Raw genomic sequence first — 14289 nt, 5'->3', positions numbered from 1 at the left:
ACTACCATCTTTTACGGTAAGACAGATTTTATACAAATATTGTTGTTCAGTACTTAAATTTTTTATAACTTCCACGTCCAAAACCAGAAGATTGCAGTCAAATTTATCAAATTTGACCACCGGATTTTTTTTACAATCTCTAAGAAGTTGTCCGATAGCTCCAGAATATGAATGTGGCCCCTTTGTGCAACCGTCCAATTCCAGAATAAGATCCCTCAGTGGCAACTCATTAGTATGCAGCAGACATATGTTCCACTGTAAAGGTCTTTTGAGATATTTGAGATATTTCTCAAGTAAACGAATTACTCCACTTTTCCATCCCGTATTTATCGTTAAGCTAGCTCATATTATACTTTTTTGCAAAGCCTATAATACCTTGCGAAATTTCTTTTGCGCTTTCACCAATTGTTAGTGATAAATGACCGATGAACTTGCTACCTGGTTCTTCTATCAGTGCTACATGTGCTTCAGATGCTAATTTTTGATGGCCAGATATCATTTGAAGGGTGTCATCTTTGCGGCCGTCAAATTACTATTTCTTTATAGCTGCCCCTTTAGCTGCTCTTAAATCCCTTTCTCTTAGCTCTCTCTCTCTTTTTCTTTTTTTTTTTTTTATCGACTTCCCTCCTTACTTTGTTTTTAGCGACTATATATTTCTGTTTTGTTTAGAAGAAACTAAGTCGAAATCATCGAGAACTGCTGTAGCAATTTTAGCCACTGATCTATTTGAAGCGCAAGTTAGATCTGCTGCTAAAGCTGTATGAGGCGTAGAAAGTCTTATTTGACTTGTTGTTGATGGCGCATCAGTTCGCTTACGGTTTCTTGAAAGCAGATAATTCAATTTAAAATCGTCATCTGTATTTTCTGAGCTTTCTCCTGATTCAAGCTCTGTTTCAGGTTCATTCAATGTAATATGACTTTCCTTAACCCCCAATCCATTTTTTAATACTCAAGGGCTCTATTTGTCAAACATATATAAAATAGTTATAAAACAAGCTTAGGAATAATAGAAGCAGTTGAACGCCGTTTTTTATCCAGGAGAAACAATTGGAACCGAAGATTAAAAAATTAGCATATTATGTAACTATTTTTTATTTGAGTGTGTGCATTTTTTAAAATTGGCGTACAAATGCCGCATAAAATTGATTGAATTTTCACTGTTTTTTCTGAGTAACGTATTCCGTAACATTTCAGTATTTACTTATTTTGAAACTACTTTAATTTTATTTATTTTTTCATATTTCATTTTTCCCATGTTTCAGTCCTGAAGGAGCGTAGTTAAATAGTCTACGAAATGTCAAGTCTTTGAGGATTTCAACTAATTCACTGACAGATACTTCTAATGTTTGCTGAAACATTTATTTTTGACTCCCCCCCCCAACCTTTTTTTTAAGTGCATTTTGTCCATTTTTTTCAGCTTTCAAGGTCAAATAGCGCCGGCTAAATATTAAACAAATTTAGCGAAATTTTTTATGGGTAATAACGGGCCTATATAGCAACTTTTCAGCACTATCGAAAAACAGATTTCCAAAAAAAGTTTTTTCGCCCCGCCCTATTACTCAGTAAGTAAGCACCTTTCATATAATAGTGAAAGAATTTTTCAAATAGGTGCAGTGGTTCCGGAGATTACCTCGAACATATAAACACACAAAAATCCGCCCTCTCTCTTTATAATATTAGTAAAGATAATTCAATTCAAATGCCGTAGTCGTGCGTTGATTATATATATATATATATATATATATATATATATATATATATATATATATACACATAAAACTGTTGTTGAGAACGCACGATGACGGCATTTGAAAGTGACAGAGGATTTCAATAGAACTAAATAAATAGGAATAGCTAACCTATCAAATTACTGGTTTTACTCAATAGGACGATGATATCAAACAGCACCTATTTTGTTTCTTACCTTTTAGTGTTTTTTTTTTTTTTTTTTTTGCCGTAGTCGGGTTTTAGTTTTTTAACCTTTCATTTTATTTTAATATTTCCCGTTTTAACCTGTGATGGACAACAAAATAATAGCGCGAGCAATTTACGGTAAGCATTTTAGTTTGATATACAAGAATTGTAAATTTAATTTATTGCTATTATATGAAACTGAGAGAAAATTTAAATTATACAAGATTGATCTTACTTAATAAGATTATAATAGTAATCAACACCAAACTTGTTTCTTACCCTTTGTTTCCTTAGTCGGGTTATCAATATATTTATTTAAAACCCAAGCCAGAAAAATCGTTTAAAATCGAGATTTTCATGGTAAAATCGACTCCTTCTATAGTTAAAGTCGATTCAAATATAGTTACGTTACTCGGGCCATAATGATGAATCAATTGAACCTTATTCATAAATGTCGAATCAATAGTCTATGCGCTAGAGTGGAACATACGCAACTACAAAGACTGCTAAAAATTGAAAAATCGTCTCATACTACGTTTGAAGTCTTAAAATGCAAGCAATGTTACGTGGGATATAATAACGAATCGATTGGCAAATTACACTGGTAAACAAAGGTTTTGTTATATGAAACATTTATAGTGTTCCTAAGGTGATTTTTGACGCTAATTTCAAATATCCTCTTAGAATTTTTCCATCACCCACAGTTTTTGTGGAATCATAAGTTTTAAGTTATTAGTTTTTCTCATGTTGTCCTGAACCACGTAATGATAAAAACTTATAGTTAACAATTCCAATCTTGTCATGAAGACAAGAAATGTGGGGATAAATAATCAGGTTTGTTGTTACTGTTGTGGCAACATAGTTGTCACTCTCATTGGCACCATTTTTTGTTATATAAGTAACCTAAGCTGAATCATTTTATGTGTTTTTATTGTTGAATGCAAATATAAAGAATTCATAGATTTTTACGCTAAGGAAAATGATGTAATATACTGTAACAGTATTGACTCTGTTATGGATATTTTCATATTTTACTATCAAACAGATGAGACTTGGTATTAACTCATTCGAAAATAATTTAAAACGCTATACTATTGCATAACTAAAACACGTTGCCTTTGGTATGACTAGCATATTCAGTCAGAATAAGAGAAACATATGGATATTTGTGGGGTTTTTTTTAGATAAATATTTAATTCAACACATATCATGGGACAATTAATTCTGGCGTAAAATTAAATTAAACACATTTTACTGCCTGCTTGGGTTTTACACAATGCTGTTTTCTCCTCTGCGAATAGGATAGCAATAGCAAGATTAATTTAAAAAAATAAAATATTAGACGTGTTATTCTACTGGACTTCTATATTAAATTAAAACTCTTCAAAAACTTAGTAAAGACTTTGTAACACTGGTGCTAAATTTGAATACTTAAAACCAGAACTTTTCTGCGCATTATGGATGTAAAGCTAAAAAACACGCATTTTTGGAGCCCCCCCCCCCCCTTTGTCCAAATGAATAAATTCTTGCTTATTAATGCTACACACTTAAGAGGGATGTCCTTAATGCCAAAGAGAGAAAGAACTGAACAACAGCTAACTTTCTGCTCATTATTTTAGTATTAATCCTGCATGTGAATATGCGCATTTCTTTCAAACTTTCAGTCTAGTGTTACACAAAATCTGTTGGTGGTGGAGAAAAACTGTTTACATATTTGAATTCAGCGCATTATTCTACACTAAGACCAGGTATTTTCCTCCATGTAACAGATTTTTTTTTTTTTTTTTGTAGACTAGTGTTATTCATCAAAATCGGATGAATAGTTTAAGCGCAACGGTGGAACATATGTAAATACAAAAACATACTTTGCTTTGATCATAGCCCTTTCTTTTGGCTTCGCCGTAGTCGGGTAATAAAACGGGAACGTTTTCCGCTAAAAGTCAGTAACCTTTCTGAAACTATCCCTGAAATTTTCTAAAGAATTGGGAAATCTACTCTGTTACAGCCAGTCATTTCTCGGGAACCTTCAAGAAGAACGAGGTATGTGGGTTTTATTAATTTAATTAGAACCCCCTTTCTCCACCAAGAGAGCTCCAGAAGCATTAAGGCAGCAAAGCAGTCACGACAAAATTGCAAGTAAGATCTAAGCGTTCCCACGCCTGCAATTCCTGCCTTGTAAAGCTGAAGCTTGGGGCATTAGTCAGCCTGGACGGGCTATAATCAAGGTATAGAAGATACACTGAATAAACACGCTCCGTCAGTCTTTAAACTGATAGAAAAAAGTATTTTTCACAACAGTGAATATTCTGCATTCGTGCATCTTTTGGCAATTCAGGAAACTTTTTAACAAATATACTTGATTTTCTCAGGAAGTGGATGAAAACCAGTGAAATCTCGAAACGTTCCACGGAAATAACCAGTATCGTTTCGGACTTTTTTTTATAGTGTAGTCATCCAAAATTCGTGGGCGATTTTCGTATCGTTCGAAGATATTTTTCAAAAGGTCCAGGACAGTCGGTGTCAAGCCGCAGCATCCTGCACTTTTCTTTTGGTTTGCAAGTATTAACAAAGACGCATTTTCTTGAGCTGTCTCTCAACTTTAAATGACATAACCAGTACGCACATTCCGACGCCGAGACCTGACGATTACTCAGGACAGCGCTTTGTAGAGCAAATATTTGTTGCTGAAAGCTACCTCCTCGTTCACGAAGTTTATTGAGGGCTTCTGTTATTGCTCTTTGGATTTGCGTTGGTTCAGATTTCGCTATGTATTTAGAAATATGCATTGCCACATCGACTGATGATACAACGAGTTGTATACCAATATCCGCACGCCACCGCAGCAGTAGTCTTATGTTATAATTATTAATCATTATTTCAGTTTCATCTCCCTTCAATTTGTTAAACCTTCCTCCGTTCCTTCTGGTTTGCTGGTCATCAAGTATTTTTGTAGCATTTGGTACAGGTCTTGCAAATCTAAATCTACACATATAATAATCGCTTTGCTTGTAGTATGTTGCGGCAAGGCTTCACTCGATGCGTGTCTTATCAGGCTCAGTCATTTCTCAAAAGATCAAAGGCGCCGCCTTGCCCGTAAGATGGCGCTGTAGTATAACCGGGGGAAATCATTTGTTTACATTAGTTAAAGTATTATTTCTACTGTAAAAAGTGATGTTTTTTCAATCTTTAACGTAAAATTTCATTGATATGGTTAACCGATGTGTATGTAGTACAGTTGAATCAATGGAACGGCGTACCAGGTCTGTTTTTCAAGGAAAATAAATTCCCTTTTCAGGTAAAGCTGGCCCCAACTTAGTATTTAACTATTTCTCATTGGCGTTCACTTCTGGTAAAATGCATCCCTGAAGCAGAGGGAACTCCAAAGCATTTTGAGCCTTGGTCTCACTTTTAGTAACTCGGCCCCAGGGATTACATATAATTTTTTTGAGACATTTAATGTGAGTTGATATTGAGAAGGGTTCGAACATTACTCTTCCTCTAAATTTAAAAAAAAAATGTCTGAGAAGGAAACCTTGTTTAGAAATTATGTAGTATTTTACTGCATATTTAAAGGTGGTATTTAATGGCGCAATCGTCAAGATTTCGTCAATAATTGTTTTATTTTCACAATATCGGTAAGACTGTAATACATATTTGCTCTTTTGATATTATTTAGTTACAGGTACGTCGCTCAGCTTGATGAATTTTCTCTTTACCTTTATTTGGTGAAAACTGAAAAATTGCACTTACATCATCGTTGGCGAAAATTAAAAAATAAGGCTTACATTGTCGTATGTTTGCTTCTTTTTCTAATTTTACAAAATTTACACACTTTCAATATTTTTATGACAAGGTTAATTTATTCTGCTGATTATGTCACATAATAATGGAGAATTGAAATTGATTTAGCGAAATATTTTAACGAGATTTCTCATATTATTTTAACATCTCGTTTTTTATTTGGCGAATTATTTTACTTTGTTTTGATTAAAAATCCGCGTAAAAAACAAAATAACATACTACTTCGAAAATTAAATAAATTCGATACTCGAAAGCATTTAAAGTTTTATTACATATAATTTTATTACCTATATATTTATTAAAAGTTTCAATAATCCTCTCAATAAATGAAACCACCCACGAAAGGACACTAAAAGTTTCAGTAAAATATAAAAAAAATCCGCTGAACAAACTATATTTAACAACAATAAAAGCTTCATTTTATTGAAACCAAAAAACCGAATACGGGGACAACAAATAAAATGAAAAATAATCGCAAGAGTTGAAATGCATCGTGACGCACATATATGTAATTCTTTGGCGTCACAAAATTTGACAGCATTATATTTCTTGCCATTTAATATTCACATTAAAATCATAGGGGAATTATCGAGTCGCGGAACATGTGAAATTGGCGAAAACTTTTTCTATTGCTAAAATTGCTGTCGCCAATGTTTGTTCTTTTGATACTTTGATGGAACTTTTATTGTTTTTTAATTAATTAATACATTCAACAAGCGAAAGTTTTGTTCAAGGAAAAAAAAAGAAGGAATTTTTATTATTATTTTTTTAAAGGCTGGAAAGTATAGGTTTATAAAAATCTTTGAATGAAAGCTGCCATGTTTTCCTTTTTTGAAATTTTTATTGGCATGTTTTTCCGGGTGAATTCATTATTGTTTCAATGTACTTTTAAATGATTTAAATTTCTTGTTTTTTAACATACAACGTAATCCTTTATGATATAAATTGTAATTTATAATGATCGATACTAACGATCAGTTTTATGGCAAAATTTTTATTTGATATATTTTCTACTTACTTATCTTTAGAAAAATTGTATCTCTATGCATTTTTTTGTGCATTTTAATAGTTCTTATTGTAAAAAAACTAAAGATATCAAATTGAGCTATTCACCATTTTCAGAATATGTTTTTAAAAAATAACTAATTTCGAATTAAACTTTAAAGTATAAGAAAAAAAATACTAAAAGCTCTTTGAATGTTTCCATAAATATATTTATCAACTAACAAAAATATCCGGTGTTGCCTGGTTTAGTAATAATTATGAGTAATAATCGCTACATTCATTTGTTTTCTGTTTTAACTGATAAATATATTTATCAGTTGTGCTTGATGAAGCATATGTAATTAATTTTTGTATAATAAAAGCAAAAAAATACTTGATACAAATTATTAAGCATTGTTCATACGTTTAATAGACAGTATGGTTTCGTCCATAAGATGTAATGTTTAATTATGTAATATTACGCATTATTTCATTCAGAGCCAAATTTCCAATGTTTGTTTTTTATTAATTAGAAACAGAAATTACCCCCCCCCCCCCGAATAAAGGAAAAAATAACAGTGTTTCCAAAACATTTATTCACATACGTTTTCGAACAGAAAACTTCTTTTTAAGCTCGTTTCAAATTGTTATTCAATGTATAAATTGCAATAAATGCTCACTCCTATTCATATTTATTGAAGGTTTGCAGTTACATTACTCAAAAAATTTTGAAAATGCTTATTGCGAAAAGTTGGAATAATTAATCACAACATTTTTTCATACACGGAATTTACATCGATTTGTCTTCCTCAGCTTATATTCATCTGATTTTGTTTCCAAACTTAATTTTTCTTGAAAACAAAGTTTCATATTTTTTTACTTTTTGCCTAAAATATCTTTTCAAACACTTTTCCTCAGGAAGAAAAAAACCGCTTTTAAATTAACTCAAATACTTTTGAAGTCAATTTTGAATAACTATTCTCTTTAAGAATAATCTTACCTGTTGTTTATATAGTTAAAAGTTGCCACAAAATCCACCAGATGTCACTGGAGTCTGACCAGGTTTTTTGTTTGATTGATTGGTTTCATACTACAACTTTTATTGAAATGACTGAGCCTGATAAGACGCGTATCAAGTGAAGCCTTGGTAGCGGTAAGGCAATGGGTTTGTAATCGACGGGCTAATTGACGTAATGTGTCATCTGTCGGAATCTGACAAGTAACTCAAATTCGGCATATCATTATATCAGATCAGCATGTGAACATGCGAACTTCCTCTAAGTTGAAACTCAATCCGCCCCACCAAAAATCTTTTACATTACGGCCTAAGATAGGGTCGGTTGGATTGAGTTTTCCTATATAAATATGTTCCTTTCAACCTTTGCCGCAACAAGACAATGCAAGTGATACAATAGCGTGAGCACTATAGACTTAACAAGCAAACATCTTAATCTGATATACAAGAATGGTTAATTAAATTATAATGTTACTATACAGAACTGGTAGGAAATGTAGATTATAAAAGATTGCTCTCACTTATTAATAAGACTAGATTAATAATCAACACCAAAACTGTTGATTATCTTTGGTGTTTTTTCCGTATTTTTTAATACATTTATTTAAAACCTGTGCTAAAAAGAGAAAGAAATGAAGTTGGTTAAAATCAGGATTTATAAGGTAAAATCGAATTTTCTAATTGCTGAAGTAGGTAAAAATGTAGCCTATGTTACTCAGGTCACAATTACGAAAAGAATGACACCTTATTTATCAAAATCGGATGAATAGTTTAAGCGCTACGGTGGAACAACCGTAAATACAAACATACATAGACTGCTAAAATCATAACCCCTTCCTTATGGCTTTGCCGTAGTCGGGTAAAAAGAGTGCCTTTTCAAGTACAATTCCCCATACTTCATGTTTCATCATGATTCTTCAGAGCAGTAACACCTATAAGAATATTCAAAATGACGCAATTGCTATCATTGGACCGCTAGGTGTTTCCATGGATGGACCACCTGACAAAGTGTTTCATTTATGGAAAATCTCAAATATTGCTGTAACTTCAGCTCAATTACCTTTGAAAATTGCTTAATTGTTTTAAAATAAATATGACAATGAAAGAAATAATCTCAGTAATTCATGAAAACACTTATACTTTATTATGATTTCAAGGCAATTTTTTAAATAAAATTGACAAAAAATTTAAAACATAATAATACAATTTCAAATATTTTTGCTATTTCAAAAAAAAAAAGCAAAAATTAGTAAAATGGTCAGTGGACAATTGAGAGCATGTAACGTGCTACAGTAGCTTACGGAAATGGTGGCATGAATCTTAACGAAGTCTACCGACAATATAGAGTCCTGAAAGCAACTTTAAACAGTCGCATGAAAGATAGAAACCGGTTTGTTGTTACCTTAGTCGCTAATTAAAAACTCAACAGATAAGCCCTTCAAAATAGGAATATGATTAGTGAATCATATTTTGAAACTAGAGAAGAAGTTTTTGGAATTACTTCTGAAAACTTGGGAGAATTGGCCTTTCAAGAGGCTGAGAAAATAACATGTCCCACAGATTTAATTAAGACAAAAAATCTGTTAATACTATAGTCTCTGGTAGTTTGAGACTTTAGCTTCTGGTTTCAGTAATAAAATGGTCAAAAAATGTCTCTGGCATTTTAGAGAGCAAGTACAATCTTGCGTCAAACGAAAATTTTCAAAATCGATTTACCAAAATTCTCAACAGTTCAAAAGAGGTTGAAGAAATATTAGCTAAGAACAGTGTTGCACAGGTTAAAAAAATATCAAGTGGTGAACGAGGTGTGATGACAACAGCTGTGTGTTGTGTGAGTGCTAGGGGTTTTTTTATGCTCCTCTTATCCAAAAATAAAACATTTTAGAAAATAAATCTATTTTTCTATAACTTATTGTTATTTATAGAGTTTATTGATCACCTGTTATTAATATTTGTAAGTTACGCATTGATTTTTGAGTTTGAGAATCTGATCCATCGATGGAAAGTCGATGGTCCACCCATAGTAACCGGTAGCCATGAATAGACCACATTCTAAAATATTTATTTTTAATTTTCATTCTTTATTGTGTATATTTATCATGAAAGTGAATATTATTATTGAAAGAGAAATATACTGAGAAATTGTTCCTATAATTAACGTGAAATTTGAGTTGGATTTCCTTTCTAAAAAAATCGAAAACTGTTATGTGGTTCATTGACTGCAACCTTCCCCTATAATTGGAAGGTTTTTTTTTTTTTCCCCCACCCTCTTCCTTGAACTCCTATGGGGTTTTGTGCTGTAGGTGTTTATTGTTATGCTTTTCTTAATTATTTTTTTATCCGTCTTTACGCTTCCATTTCTTGTTTTATTTTGTATATGTTTTGCTTTTTGTCGTTTTTCCAACATTTCTCTGTTTTCCTGCATTATGTTTATTCTTCGTTTCGCTAAATGTGATAGCTAATTCGTGGCAAAAAAATTTCTAACTTGAAATTCATATTGATAATTTATTAACTAGCGGTTTCATTTTGACAGAAAAAAGTATTTTACAGGATTTTTAAGAGAAATTTATTGCTTAATGGATTTTTCTTGAAGGGAATCATGCAACAAAATTGCGCTCTGAGTTCCATTTTGTTTTGTTTGTTTTGTTTGTTCTTTTAATTGTTATTTTGCTATTTAAGCTGTCTACCGTTCATTTTCGTTGGTTTTACTGGATGCCTTCAAATTCAAAAGCTCACAACTTTAAATTGATAAAAGGATTCTTGGAAATCCCGAAACACTTGTATTCAATGATCTGTTTATGTGTGCTAAAAAACAGATATTTCCTGTCATTTCTCGGCACAAAGATATTGATTTATTTCTTATTAATGCTAGTGCCATATTTTCTTTGTTCTTTATTAAGAGCTTTTACATGTTCGGGTAAAAATAATAAGAGGATAATTTACCACAAAGGAGATACGTCATGCAAACCGCATTGGCTAAAAAGTGCTTTGATGAGATCACTAGCATTCATTCGAAGCAAGACATCCGGAAAATGTATTACAGCTGTTACAAGCGTGATCACCATTACCTAAAAAATTTAAAAAAGAAATACACAGAACTTATAATCAGAAATTAAGATTTTAATGCGAAAGAGCTTTTGAAAAATATAAAGTGGATTATTTGAAAATATATATCATTTGAAAAACCTTTTGTGAAAACTCGCGTTTTGTCCTGAATATCTTAAGTGATGAAATGCAGATTCAAAGTTCAAACACCATTTTATTTTAACTTCCATAAGTTTAACTCCTTAAGAAAGTTATTTTTAAAAATTGAAAAGGAAAGAAATACTTATGAATACCTCAAGAAGGGGAAAATTGCCGAGCCTCGATGTTTTCCTGAGACGACTCCAGGAAATATTGCAACGGATAAATACAGCTCCAAGAATGCCCTAAATATTAAAATAAAAAAAAAACAAACAAACCTTGATCATGGTTATATGTACTAATGAAAAAAAAATGGTTTGAAAGTACATTATACACTTTTCTTGTAAGCAATAATTTTGCATCAAATATTTTTTTTTAACTTTTATGTTGGATACACTAAAAATACGAACATATCTCGCCTGCTTACTAAATAATTTCATAAATATTTTAAAACAATCTCATATGTATTTGAAAACATATTTTGCTATTTTGTTGTACACAATCATTGTACAAGTCAAAGAAAAATCCAAAATGCGAAGGGGTTTCAAGAAGTGATGCAACAAGCGCGTGCAGCATAAAATTTTAATCAGGAAGCAAGGACGGATCCAGAAATTCTTCAAGGGAGGGGCGATTGATTTTTATTACTTACTTTTTACTATGTATACTGGTTTACAAATATTGATCGCAAAGGTTTTGGACTTCAGTTTCGAAACAGTTTCAGGATAAGGTCCTAAACCCATACCCACTTTCTCCCAACGTCAATGAAATTAGTCTAAATTTGCGTTTTTTGAACTTCATTTTCGGAAAATTACTGGTGAAGAGTCCCTCAAGGGAGGGGCGATCGCCTCATCGCCCCTCCCTTGTATCCGTCCCTGTCAGGAAGTACAAAACAGGAAACATCGTGAGGAAAGGATACATTTTGCGCCCGGATTATATGCACTAAAAAGTCATTGCAATATACACTATAATATACACTAAAAATAGCTAAATTATGTCCTGAACATTTGTAATTCAAAAATAAGTTTTAGGCTTTGGTTCCTGTTTATTTGCTCTACAGCAGCGGTTCCCAACCTTTTTCTCTTTGCGAACCCCTTGGAACAGGCAAAAAAGTTCGCGAACCCCCTGATGTTGAAATTAGTAACATGTAAGAAACAATAAAAAAACAGCATGTTTACTTTCCATTTTTTGCAGCATTTGATTGCAATAAACAAAAATATAATTGTAAAATATCATTAAGTGCAAACATTAATAAAAAGTTAAAACTACATCTACAAGAAAAATTATAAACAAGAAGTTTTATAAACCAACTATTTTTTTAAGCATACTTTAAATTGGGGAAAAAATCCTTAATGCGATATTTGTGGCTGTTTGACGGAACAAAGAAACTGAAAGTTTGGTTCAATGTCTGACAGTTTGAGTCTTAAATCAGGCTCTGCATTCAATCTGCTTCGGTATTTATCTTTGAGATAAGTATAGGAGGAAAATTCTTTCTCGCACAGATATGTTGTACAAAATGGTAATAAAATTCGAATTGCTTTTTTGGACAAAACGGTATAGTCATTTCTTACACTGAGCCAGAAGTCAATTAACGAGAGCTCTTTAAAGGTAGTTTTCAATGAATTATCACAGGATAACGCGATGAGCATTTCCTTTTCAGGTAATGTCAGAGCGTTCTCTAAGCATGGATTTCCTTCAAAAGGATTGCGTATCCAGTTGTTTGAGAGAGGGACGTTATGCCTATTAGGAAAATACTCGTCAAAAGTTAGTTCAAGATGTTGCAGATGTTCACATACATTTCTTTTAACGCTTTCATCAAGTTTCATTGAGTTTTCTGATAAAAAACTACTAAGAGAAGTGAAACAAGAAAACTCACCCATTTCCAGGCATTGGATCCAGAAACTCAATTTTTTTTACCATAGCTTCAATTTTATCATATACAACGAAAATATTAATAACTGCACCTTGCAAGGATAGATTTAATTCATTTAATTTTGAAAAGATGTCAGCTAAATATGCAAGCCTTTGCATCCAAAGAGGATCGAATATGCAAGTGGACAAGTGAAATGGATGATCAACAAAAAATGCTTGGACTTCTGACTTCAATTCAAATAAGCGTGTCAAAATTTTGCCACGGGAAAGCCATCTAACTTCTGTGTGAAGAAGTAAAGTAACATGAAGGCTTCTCATTTCCTCACAAAGCGCGTGAAATAGACGGCAGTTTGTGGCACGTGATTTTATGAAATTTACAATTTTTACCGCATCATTCAAAGTAGCGGATAATTCTGCGGGAATACGCTTACATGCTAATGCTTGTCTATGAATGCAGCAATGCGTCCATTCAATTTTCTCGTTGATCTTCTTTACTCGCACCACAAAGCCAACAAATTTTCCTGTCATTGATTTTGCACCATCCGTGCACACACCCACACACAAAGACCAATCTATTCCATTTTCTTCACAGTAACTGCTGACCAGTTCGAAAATTGCTTCTCCAGTTGTGTTGGTTTTCAAAGGTTTTGCAAATAGTACATCTTCTTTAATTGTATCGTTAAAAATATACCTAACATAGACAAGTAATATTGCAGCGTTTGCTACATCAGTCGACTCATCAAGCTGGATCGCAAAATTATTCTCTTTTATTCCATTCACAAGTTCTTTCTCCACATTACTTGCCAAATCAGTAATTCTGCGTGATACTGTGTTGTTTGATAGCGGAACCAGGTCAATTTTTTTTTGCCGACTTTTCTCCCAGCATACACTTAGCAATATCTTTAGCACACGGTCCAATTAAATTTTCTGCAATTGTATGTGGCGGTCCAGATCTTGCAATTCTATAACTGACTCGATATGAAGCTTCAAGGGCCATTTTACTATCTTCGTTGGATTCTAACAGGAACGTAGAGACGCTACACTTTTTATTATATTCCAATTTTCTTTTAAAATATTCGATAGGTTTGTCCTTGTGTGTCGGATGTTTTGTTTCGAGGTGTCTTCTCAGAAGTGACGGTTTCAAACTGCTGTTCGCTAGAACTTCGTTGCAGAGAAGACAAAGCGGTCTAGGTTCAGACTCTTCTCCAGTAAAATAAAAGCCCATTTGTAAATAGTCACTGTCATATTTTCGCTTTTTTCCTTTTTTCTCCCCTAGTTCACTTTTCTGTTTAGTCGGGGGAGGCGGCAGTTCATTACAGCTATCTATTTCAATATCTTGTGTTGATTCGAAAGTTACTGCTGATGTTGAGGGTTGATCGATTGACTGCTTGTCCATTTGTCGCTCAACCAAACTACCAGTTTTCAACCATCGATCCATAACAGCAGAAAGTTATTAAATCATAAAAATTACTAACACGATTATAACTTCACAAACAGAGTAGCAAGTTCACGTAGCAAAACCA

At 32.7% G+C, this 14289-nt stretch overlaps 1 protein-coding gene across 5 annotated transcripts in view; it reads right to left on the bottom strand.

Annotated features, from left to right (window-relative positions):
• The window catches only part of LOC129233378 (H(+)/Cl(-) exchange transporter 5-like), a 112692-nt gene that overhangs the window by 50468 nt on the left and 47935 nt on the right, over positions 1–14289 (bottom strand). For all 5 annotated transcript variants that reach the window (XM_054867417.1, XM_054867426.1, XM_054867441.1 and 2 more), the window contains 2 exons: positions 11053–11142; positions 10658–10782 (listed from right to left, as the gene is read on the bottom strand). In XM_054867417.1, the coding sequence (XP_054723392.1) occupies positions 10658–10782; positions 11053–11142 (215 nt within the window). The remainder of the gene's footprint in view (positions 1–10657; positions 10783–11052; positions 11143–14289) is intronic.

Source organism: Uloborus diversus, chromosome 1 (assembly GCF_026930045.1).
Source record: "Uloborus diversus isolate 005 chromosome 1, Udiv.v.3.1, whole genome shotgun sequence".
In the NCBI taxonomy this organism is placed as follows: domain Eukaryota; kingdom Metazoa; phylum Arthropoda; class Arachnida; order Araneae; family Uloboridae; genus Uloborus; species Uloborus diversus.
Note: the sequence above shows the minus strand (reverse complement) of the source record. Positions and strands in the feature narration are given on the sequence as shown.